We start from the raw sequence: 10,657 nt of genomic DNA on the forward strand, positions 1-10,657 counted from the left end.
GTACGGCGAGTACCGCCATCTATTCCGCGAATTGTGTCTCGATGACGAGCGCTTTCAGTCGCACTTTGGGCTGAGCAGGAGTCAGTTTGAGTCTCAGGGTTGGTTGCCAGGTCTGTGTGACAAAACCAGCCCAATGGCCAATAAAACCAGCCCAATATGAGAACTCAAAATATGCCCGTGCCAAACCATACACTGCTTTTAGAGTCAAACAGCATTGCTATCATTGACAAATTTATTGTAATATCTACAAAGTAACACCAAATGTTTAGTATGTCAGCATTAAAAGCAGTTTTCCCTCAAGTTATTTCACCTAGGTCCTAAAATGGCCTTGTGTAATTAGATACAGTATATTATATAAATAAAATGTGTGTACGTGCTGATCTGTAGTCAGTTTGGTAGGATTTGGGTATAAATAAATTATTTCATTTAAAATATGGATTTTTATTTAAAGATATTCATGTAATTTGCATGCAAAATAGGTCTACCCGAACCAGCGGACAACAAATTCAACCCGCGGCAACAATTCAAAAGTAGCCCAATTCCGCGGACCTGGCAACACTGCAATCAGCCCTTCAGAAAGAACGAGTATTGGTCTCAGGTGAGTTTCTTCCAATAAATACAAATATATACTGAGAAAAGGAAATGCAGTTAGCATCTAACGAGCACAGTATTTACATGTGTCGTAATATATAAATACATGATATATACAGATGAGGTATATACAGTATATCAAATAATATATATGCAGTATGAACAGTATTATAGCATAGATATTTGGACCACTACACTACCAACAGCAAAGGAAACATTATATTAATTACACAATCTGTGGCAAGCGCAGTAAACTATCAAGCTTAGATAATGAGATGATTGTGAGGATTTAATCTCCATCACACAATGATTTATAAAAGAGGACCCCCCCCCCCTGTCAGTTTAACAGCAAATGTGTCTTTTCTCGTCAGAATAAAAACTTTAGGGTTTCATCTCCACAGTTGTAGTTGTAGTTCTGGGATAGACTGTTTACCTTTAAGACGCAGGTTTATGGAGACAAGCCATGTAAACGAGATGTACACATTTCATATTTTATTTTAAAACAAGCAACCGGTCAGAGGTGGAGACAGAGAGACTTCCCTTTAATCCTGTGCTGTGACACTGGGACACGATGCAAAAGGCTTAAGACAAACACAACGTTTAATACAGACTTGTACAATGTATTCGTTGCAGAACCCTCCTCACATGTAGCACCATACAAAAACACGCAATAAAAAGATATCCAGGAACAAAAATGTTTAAATTAATATATTCAGATATGTTTTTTGTTGTCTCTGTCAGCTCTTTGGTCTTTGTGATCGTACATACGTTGGGTGGAATGTAAGCTTTGGTTATTTCTGGTACCCCGCCTTTTTTGAAGAAAATAAATAGTGGGAAGAATGCCTTTCTTTTAAATGCATTATCAAATTATAGATTGAAATGTGCTCTCATAATTCAAGTCAAAGTTCCCTGCATTCTCTTGATTAGGAATCATTTAGTTTGGGATATTTCAAACACAAAGGATTGTCAAAACTATACAAATCACAGGCATATTTACATATTCGTAACCTTTCCCCGGTCGCTACTGAGTTTGATAACTGAACCCAGTTAATGCAGGGTTTTTCCTGGGTCAAAATGGGTCTTCGGCGCTCCCAAAAAAACACGTCTGTGTTGCCATGTCAACGTAATTAGCAGACATCTATGTATTTTTTTTTGGTTTGTTTTCCATCGCAGACTTTTTTTTGCCTTAGGCGCTCGGGATTTGTCATAGGCGTTCGGGAAAACGGCTTAGGCGCGCGCCCACATTTTCTCTATGCAGGAAAAACCCTGTAATGTCACCAGCCTACTCCTTGATGTTGAACACACTCTTAAATTCTCTGTCAAATAACTCCTTCAGTCTGTTTCCCGTGGCGAGGATTTCAGCATTGTCCTGCAAAAAACCCACAACAGACCATATCAGTACAAAATGTCCAGGATGCCTGTTAAACTCTTAACGCTGCATCTAAAGGGTTTTTACTGACACCGCCTCTTACCCGGTTGTATAAAGCGCAGTTGGAGAAAATGAGCTGGACGTCGCTCTCAAACTCTCCAACGATCCGGTTTTGTGGCTTCTGGAGTCGGTGGGCTATGTGACCCAGCCACATGGGGGTCTTGATCACGCTGCAGTAGTCGTTCAGCTGAGGGTGCCAAGAGGAAAAGGAATGACGGATTCTGTCCACAGATGCTTTTATTTTGAAACTGTAACATGTCCTACAGGTATAAGAAAATAAAAACCGTAGCAATGTTGCTGGTGTGGTGTCTATACACTTTTAAAAGTTCACTTTCACTGTGCACTGCAAGAAAGAAATAGGCGGGATCTCAAATCTGTGGCGGAAACGGAGCCGGCGGTGTGCGTCCTCTGTCATGATCCGGGGACTTACGTAGAGGCGTGGGTCCACGGCAAATGTTTGTTCCTCATCAGCCGTGCACAGATACAGAAGGAGATACTGGCATTCCTGTTGATGTAAGGAAGGAGGGATGAGGGACGGACAGGTTGAGCTTCCCTGGCAGTCGGTGTTTGCACATGCACAGAAACAGACGTACGGCTAAAAACACGGACAACCAAGATGAACAAGTGTGTTTCAGCTTCACTACAGAGACGGTCACGCAGTTTACTCACCAGAATGCGTTGGGATATTGGGAGCGACACGGCCGCTTCTCTTTCCAGCTCCTCCTGGTAATAACACCCCTGATTGGTCCCGAATATGCAGAAAGTACACATCCACGGGCGGTCGTCTCTGTTCTCACACACACACAATAAATAATCATGTACGGTCTGACAATTATCAAAGATTATGAAGAGAATTTCTCCATCACAAAATCAACCCCACTAACAAGTACTGTTAGCCTACTTTGGTCAGTGATTATATATATATATATATTATATATATATAATTAATAATATATATATATATATATATATATATATATATATATATATAGCCGTTTATCAAAGCTCACCCTAAATCGACATCTTCCACATGGGGCAGGTGACATTTCTGGTGGAAGGAGCGAGGGCAGTCATCACACATCACCAACTTGTCTTCGTCTTCCCTTCTACAGACGCCACACTCGTCATCGTTCTTCTGATTCTCCTGCCGGGACAGACACACGACAGCAAGTCTGGCGACACGACTCCACGGGGACCGTTTAACATCGCCGAAACATCGGCTACGGTCGACAGCGCGTTGCCGACGGAGAACGTGCGTAGCAACGGGCTTACCAGCTCGGTGCCGTCTGGTTTGCACCGACTGCAGTTGCACAGCAGCGAGTGGATCCTCAAGTCGTTTGCCTGAAAGAGACCAATCGTAGTTGAAATAGTTATTTTTTCCGGCTTGACAAATCCTGCGGCTCTATCTTTAGTTACGACACGGCATTATTAGCGCCATGTTTCTAGCATTTCTTTTGCTCTGTCAATTAAATAACCTCACTTCCTTATGACCCCTTATGTCCCCGAGGGGGATTTAAATCCAAGATGGGGTAGATGTCCTTCTGGAGTCGACATACTGTCTCTGCTCCGCGTTTGAAGCCTTCACCTCTTTCCTTCTCGGACCGACACTCCTCCTGCACCTGGAACACCTCGAGAGGCGATGCTGGCTGACAGCCTGATGTGATCGTGTGAACTTAATCTGGAAAGTGTGTGCAGATTCATGGTCTGTCTTTTTTTTCTACAACAGACGTTTGACGTCATTACATCCTGATCGTTATAGAGTCGTGGTCATTGTCGACACCATGCATCGTATTGATGATGACCAGAACACGTATTCACCAGCTGCTCAAATTAAACTCAAAATATCAAACAGGACTGAAATCTTTGGGATTACAGCTTCCACTCTCTCCGATTGCATCACTCCAACCAGCCCGACGAGGTTCACCTCGATGAGGACGCTGAGCGGTTCCTCTTCACACCGGATCTCTTTCTTCCAAGAGGCGTCCGCCGGACACGACGCCACCTTCAGGAACTCCACCGGGGTCATCCAGCTGGTCTCAGTGCGAATACTCTTCCCACAAGTCCCTGGTGGTCGGAGGAGGCGTGAGCCGCTCGGTACACATGCAACGACACGTGTTGAGGAGGAGGAGGAGGAGTTATCGCTACCTGAGGAGAACCGCTTGGCGTGTAAAGTCCCGGCTGCACCGCGGCACGTGACTCTGAACACCTTCCTGGCGACTTCTGGCTGCTCGGTCCGGTTCTTCACTGCCTCGCCTGAGATGGACACACACGGGAAGTCTGGATCACCGTTAATTTTAAAAAACCCTGATCATCACTTTGGAGAGAACAGCACCTGCGACAGCTGCGGAGCTTTCCCTGCTGCGGTCGCCCTCGTTCAGCTCACGGCCCTCTTCTTCTTCTTCTTCTTCATCATCTCCTTCTTCTTCTGCTTCTTCATCTTCGTCAGACACTAGGAAAAACAGAAGGAGGATGTTGGTTTTTCTGACACATAAGCGTGTATCCATATTCAAGCACTCCATGTATTTTCCTGTAGTTTTATCAAATCACGAATAAAACAAACCTGCAGTTGCGTGACCAGACGGGAACAGTGACCTATTGGCCTAGCAGGAGGAACAAGAACAAGAATAAGGGACATGGCTCAGATCAGGATCACGAACGACGAGAAGATGCACCATGAAATCTGAATGTATCTTTTCGTGTATTTTCACCAGTTGTTCTTCTCACCTTTCTGCACCCTCCTTTGTACGTTCCTGTTTTCAGGTGACCTTCCTGCAGCGAAAGAAACAAAGCAGAAAATGAACGGCGCTCCCGACAAATCCACGTCCCGAGGCACACGTTGAAGTAACAGTCTGAGATTCACTCTCATATTTGAACATTTGATTCAGTCATTATTTGTTGGTGTAAATAAACTGAACAAATAAATAAATGAAAAATACAAACCTGTATCAGTTTCCCCAGCCGGGTGTCCTGACAGCGAATGCTCGTCTTCCAGTTCCTGGAACTCCTCTTCCCTGCAAACCTCTCAAACTCACTGGGAGTGAACCACCGTTTCTTGACCACAATGCACTTCTCCGCTGAAACATTCACAGGCTGCGTTAATGTCAACCGGTCACCATCCGCCCCGCTTCACTCTTTAGAGGAGACGATGTGTGTTCTTCAGTCCTGGAGTCTTACACACCTTTAGCCAGTAGTTTTCTATTCAGTGTCCCCGCCTGGTCCCCACAGGTCACGGGCAGCTGCAGCTTATAGATGGGCCAGCTCCAGATGTGGTTCTCCTCGCCCTTCTTCAGGGGAGAGGCTGCAGAACAGGAAAATAATACGTTGACCTCTTTGTTCCACGCGACAAACTTCTTTGTGTGTGTATGTGGGGGGGAGGGGCTTACAGAAGCATTTTTTTTGGGACTTTTTCTTCCTGGGAATCGATTGAGATGATGGACCGGCCGGCTCCTCGTCATCGTCGCCATTTCTCAGTTTTCTCTTCTTCTTCATCTTCACCGAGTTCTCCTGCTTCTCCTCTCCCTCCTCACCTCCAGAAAGCACCTTCCTCTTCTCTTCGTCTGACTCTTCCGTTTCCACCGTCTCTTCTGGTTGTTTGTCAAAATGGAAAGAGCCTGCAATTTAAATGACATAAAAAAATATATATACAGTGCATCCGGAAAGTATTCACAGCGCTTCACTTTTTCCACATTTTGTTATGCCTTATTCCAAAATGGATTAAATTCATTATTTTCCTCAACATTCTACACACAACAACCCATAATGACAAAGTGAAAACTGTTTTTTGCAAATCTGTTAAAAATAAAGAACGAAAACATAACATGTACATAAGTATTCACAGCCTTTGCCATGACACTCAAAATTTAGCTCAGGTGCATCCTGTTTCCACTGATCATCCTTGAGATGTTTGATTGGAGTCCACCTGTGCTAAATTCAGTTGATTGGACATGATTGAGAAAGGCACACCTGTCGATATAAGGTATCACAGTTGACAGTGCATATCAGAGCATAAACCAAGCCATGAAGTTCAAGGAATTATCTATAGACCTCCGAGACAGAATTGTATCGAGGCACAGATCTGGCGAAGGGTACAGAAAGATTTCTGCAGCATTGAAAGTCCCAATGAGCACAGTGGCCTCCATCATCCGGAAATGGAAGAAGTTTGGAACCACCAGGACTCTTCCTAGAGTTGGCTGCCCAGCCAGACTGAGCGATCGGGGGAGAAGGGCCTGAGTCAGGGAGGTGACCAGGAACCTGATGGTCACTCTGACAGAGCTCCAGCATTGTTCTATGAAGAGAGGAGAACCTTCCAGAAGGACAACCATCTCTGCAGCACTCCACAAATCAGGCCTGTTTGGTAGAGTGGCCAGACGGAAGCCACTCCTCAGTAAAAAGCACATGACAGCCCGCCTAGAGTTTGCAAAAAAGCACCTGAAGGACTCTCAGACCATGAGAAACCAAATTCTCTGTTCTGATGAAACAAAGATTGAACTCTTTGGCCTGAATGCCAAGCGTCATGTCTGGAGGAAACCAGGCACTGCTCATCACCTGGCCAATACCATCCCTACAGTGAAGCACGGTGGTGGCAGCATCATGCTGTGGGGATGTTTTTCAGCGGGAGGAACTGGGAGACTAGTCAGGATTGAGGGAACGATGAATGCAGCAATGTACAGAGACATCCTCGATGAAAACATGCTCCAAAGCGCTCTGGACCTCAGACTGGGGCGCCGGTTCATCTTCCAACAGGACAACGACCCGAAGCACACAGCCAAGATAACAACGGAGTGGCTTCGGGACAACTCTGTGAAGGTCCTGGAGTGGCCCAGCCAGAGCCCTGACTTGAACCCGATTGAACATCTCTGGAGAGATCTGAAAATGGCTGTGCACCGACGCTCCCCATCCAACCTGATGGAACTTGAGAGGTTCTGCAAAGAAGAATGGGAGAAACTGCCCAGAAATAGGTGTGCCACGCTTGTGGAATCATACCCAAGAAGACTTGAGGCTGTAAAAGTATTGAGCAAAGGCTGTGAATACTTATGTACATGTTATGTTTTCGTTCTTTATTTTTAACAGATTTGCAAAAATTTGCAAAAAACAGTTTTCACTTTGTCATCATGGGTTGTTGTGTGTAGAATGTTGAGGAAAATAATGAATTTAATCCATTTTGAAATAAGGTTGTAACATAACAACATGTGTAAAAAGTGAAGCGCTGTGAATACTTTCCGGATGCACTGTATATATATATTATGTTAAAGACGATAACAACAACAAATATCTCAAAGTAATTTACAACCTTAACTCTAGTTGTCTTCTGGATTAACGGATACAGAGGATGGAGTCTATCTGGATCCTTCTATTGGTCGTGTAGCGTTAATCATATTTATTTATTTAATCATTCCTAACAACAATATATCCAAATAAAGAGATATATAAGTATTATAAATTGACATCTGTTCATTTATTGCCACTCAGAAGCTCCTCAGAGCAGTGAGGCGGAATAACGACCACCTGAACAACCAAAAGAGCATAAACATAGTGCGCAGAATCCTCATGACTAAAACCTCTGACCATCAAAATCAATAAAACCGACTGACCGTCCAGGAGGTTGTTGCGCAGCAGCTTCAGGGTGGGATAGTGGTTCAGGATGGTGTCCTTGAAGACGCAGCTCCAGAACTCTCGGACGCTCTGGGGACGTTCTCGTTGCAACCAGTCCAGGATCTCGTAGAGACCTTTCCGTATGTTGTCTTTACTCTTCATACGAATCACCTTCTGCAAACACACAAAAGCATGGAGAAAATGAGAATAAATCTACAGTAGCCCCCAACGTACACGCTGGAATAGCTTTTTTTTTAATCACAGAACTGTAACAGAACTTCTTTAAGATGTAGTATAAACCGTGTGAAGCATCACAGCAGCCGAATCCAGACTGAGGCAGCAGAATTGGACTGATAGCATGCGAGGTGCTCAGCATCTGACAGGTGCAGGTATACGGGCTACTGTGTGTGTGTGTCTGTGTGTGCGTGTGTGTGTCCGCTAAAAGGCTGCCTGCAGCTACCTGCAACTTTTAAAACGGCAAGTGTTCTTGCATGTTTTGCTTAACTCTTTGTCAAAATACCATTTAAAATGAAATATTGTCACGCCGCCAAGATGTCCGGGCCAACGGGTCATATTCTACAGACCCGAGAAGACTTCTTAGTTTGGCACAGGTCCCCAGGTATATGCGGCCAGGAGCCCTCCCGAAATGTGGCACCTTCCACTGATTGATTCTGGCTGCATCAACACTCAGACATCTTACGATTAGCATGACAACACCGTGGCTTAATGAACATTTTAAACAGGAGTTATAAGTAATATGAAGTGGTCTGTTATCATTACACTTTAAAACAAATTCATTTTGGCCTTGTCTTTTACAGGATCTTTTCAGAAAAGCAATAGTTTGTGTCACATCTCCGTGTTTTTCACTGTTAATAATGACATATGTTACAGTTCAAAACACTCTATTTCAGATTGATCAAGGAACAGATCACTTGCTCTCCAGCTGATGCATTTAAATGTACAACACTGTTTACTGTTATTCACATTTTTTGGTAAAAAAGAAGAAGCTTATTGAGCTTGCAAAATAGGTGCAGCCCAACAGATTAGATAGTTGGTGTGGTTATGGTACTTATTATAAATATATAGCTGTCACCTAAACCAGATTGCTCCATCAGACAGAAAAGTAATACAAGTTTTCAATCACTTTATTAGAAAAGAAATACAGTTCTATCTGTGCAACATTGAACTTATTGTGGCTGCAATTAGCCTGATTTGCACTTAATATAATTTTATGATAATAACAATTCAGTGCAACATGTGAAAAACTAAACAAAACAACTTCAAATATTTGGCAATAAAGAGTTTTGCTGAGTTTTACACTGCATATCATTTCAAAACAACAATAACGTGCAACCTTTGCAAAACAAAACGAGTGCAGATATGTGCGAGTCATAACGTTTTATTATTAGGTGTGATAAAATTAGCTTTCCACAACTCTTTTTAAAACGGGGTAGCAGGCTTGAAACGGCCACTGTCAATAAAGCTCAATGTTGAGCTTTTGTTTTGAAGGGCAACGGCAGGAACGCCGAAGTCACGGAGAATGGCAAGTCACCGGCCGTTTCTCATCAAGTACGCTGAGTACGGACTTTGCATTGGAACATGTACTCGGGCTGCGATTGATGACGCAACACAAGTACAGAGAAGTCCAGACAAGAACGCATATTGAGAATCTCCGCCGTCGCGCATGCGCAGAGTAACCTGCTGTTAACGCCATAACGTAACATTGATAGGCTACTAAAGTTCAAGCAGTTCACTCTTTACTTATTAATGACTTTAGTTTTATGTTGTAATATCTGAACTGCTCAATAAAGTTCTTGAAATGAAAGAATCTGCATTCCCAGTCCACCTACTAGTTGTATTACCGTGTTATTGTGTTATTACAGTGTTATTACGCATGCAGTTTCTTCCCGCTTCCATACCTTGTATCGGTCCTCCGGCACCAGCTCGTAGTCCCGGAGCTGGCAGAGGAACGTGTGCGGCTTCTCCATGCAGGACATCTCGGTTTTACAGCGGCGGAAGAACCGCAGCAGCTCCTCGTCGTCCAGCCAGTCCATCGGCTCCATGGAGGGGTCCCTTTGAGTCAAATGTCCGGTGGAAGTGAAAGTGAGCGCCAACAACTTCCCCCGAGGTCTCTGGCACAAAACAACAAATCACAAAGTATCACATTTCATATTCGGCGGGAGTCCTTCCCAACCGGCGGGTCTCTGTTTCTCGAACGTTGTGCCGCCTCTCTGTGAAAGTCAGTCAGTGCGTTTTCATGATGGTATAATTCGAATCTTGCTTTAGTCGGACTCTGCTATCTTTTGGGGGATCTGCTGTTATCCCAATATACATGGCAGTGAGTAATTCGAATCATTGGCCGAAAGCATGTCATATCCGATACGATAGGCGGCGCTGTTTTCATTACAACTCGTGGTGATACAGCCATTTCCGCTTGACCTCTTCACCACCACCAACAACATTTCGAGAAAGATGGCGAACAGAGAGCGAGGCGAAGCTACATCCCTCTACTATTCTTCCATGGTGTTAATAGGAGTACAGCGAATGCAAATGGCGCTATTGGCTGAGTTGATAACGGAGAGAAGACGCCGTCGCCGAAGGTACACGGAGAAATTAATTTATCGTCTCTTTCGACTTCCGGGTCACGACATGGGAGGGAGGGAGGAGGGCGGCGGGATCTCGAGCATGCGCAAAGACGCAAAGTCCAGTTCCGAATCGAATTCACCGTTACATGCCGCGAGAGTCGAATTATCAACTGGATCGGATCGAGCTATCCAGGGGTGTTAATCGGACCGAAGTCGGACCGCACAAAGTCCGACTAAGGTGTTTACATGAAACGCACTGAGTGCGTTTACATGCAATCGAATTATTGGCTTAGTCGGACTGAAATCGAATTATCGGTTTCATGTAAACACCTTAGTCGGACTATGTGCGGTCCGACTTCGATCCGATTAACACCCCTGGATAGCTCGGTCCGATCCAGTTGATAATTCGACTCTCGCGGCATCCCCTTGGGGATTAATAAAGTATATATCTATCTATCTA

The 10,657-nt window shown here is 44.3% G+C and overlaps 1 protein-coding gene across 3 annotated transcripts; it reads right to left on the reverse strand.

Moving 5' to 3' along the window:
- Window positions 1-1,070: 1,070 nt before the first annotated feature.
- Window positions 1,071-10,193, reverse strand: LOC130212871 (nuclear body protein SP140-like). Of its 3 annotated transcripts, none has more exons than XM_056444139.1 (16): window positions 9,532-10,193; window positions 7,612-7,786; window positions 5,548-5,631; window positions 5,199-5,318; window positions 4,961-5,094; window positions 4,745-4,789; window positions 4,581-4,620; window positions 4,353-4,469; window positions 4,166-4,273; window positions 3,945-4,084; window positions 3,293-3,361; window positions 3,031-3,164; window positions 2,690-2,807; window positions 2,451-2,525; window positions 2,064-2,207; window positions 1,071-1,960 (listed from the first exon to the last, which is right to left on the reverse strand). In XM_056444139.1, exons 1-16 carry the CDS (start codon window positions 9,673-9,675, stop codon window positions 1,874-1,876), a joined length of 1,734 nt encoding a protein of 577 aa, XP_056300114.1. In that variant the 5' UTR covers window positions 9,676-10,193; the 3' UTR covers window positions 1,071-1,873. The 3 variants fall into 3 exon arrangements, with proteins under 3 accessions (XP_056300114.1, XP_056300113.1, XP_056300112.1); XM_056444138.1 differs by having other exon boundaries at window positions 4,353-4,457; window positions 5,404-5,631; XM_056444137.1 differs by having other exon boundaries at window positions 5,404-5,631.
- Between the last annotated feature and the right edge of the window lie 464 nt (window positions 10,194-10,657).

Source organism: Pseudoliparis swirei, chromosome 22 (genome assembly GCF_029220125.1).
Source record: "Pseudoliparis swirei isolate HS2019 ecotype Mariana Trench chromosome 22, NWPU_hadal_v1, whole genome shotgun sequence".
In the NCBI taxonomy this organism is placed as follows: domain Eukaryota; kingdom Metazoa; phylum Chordata; class Actinopteri; order Perciformes; family Liparidae; genus Pseudoliparis; species Pseudoliparis swirei.

Bases quoted from the DNA above. Each gene is read 5' to 3' on its own strand.
- LOC130212871 (XM_056444137.1), bottom strand. From the start codon at position 9,675: ATGGAGCCGATGGACTGGCTGGACGACGAGGAGCTGCTGCGGTTCTTC. The intron at 5,632-7,611 runs GTCAGTCGGTTT...TTTAAATTGCAG, and splicing joins GCGCAACAACCTCCTGGACG to GCTCTTTCCATTTTGACAAA. The intron at 4,470-4,580 runs GTTTGTTTTATT...TGTTTTTCCTAG, and splicing joins GTCTGGTCACGCAACTGCAG to TGTCTGACGAAGATGAAGAA.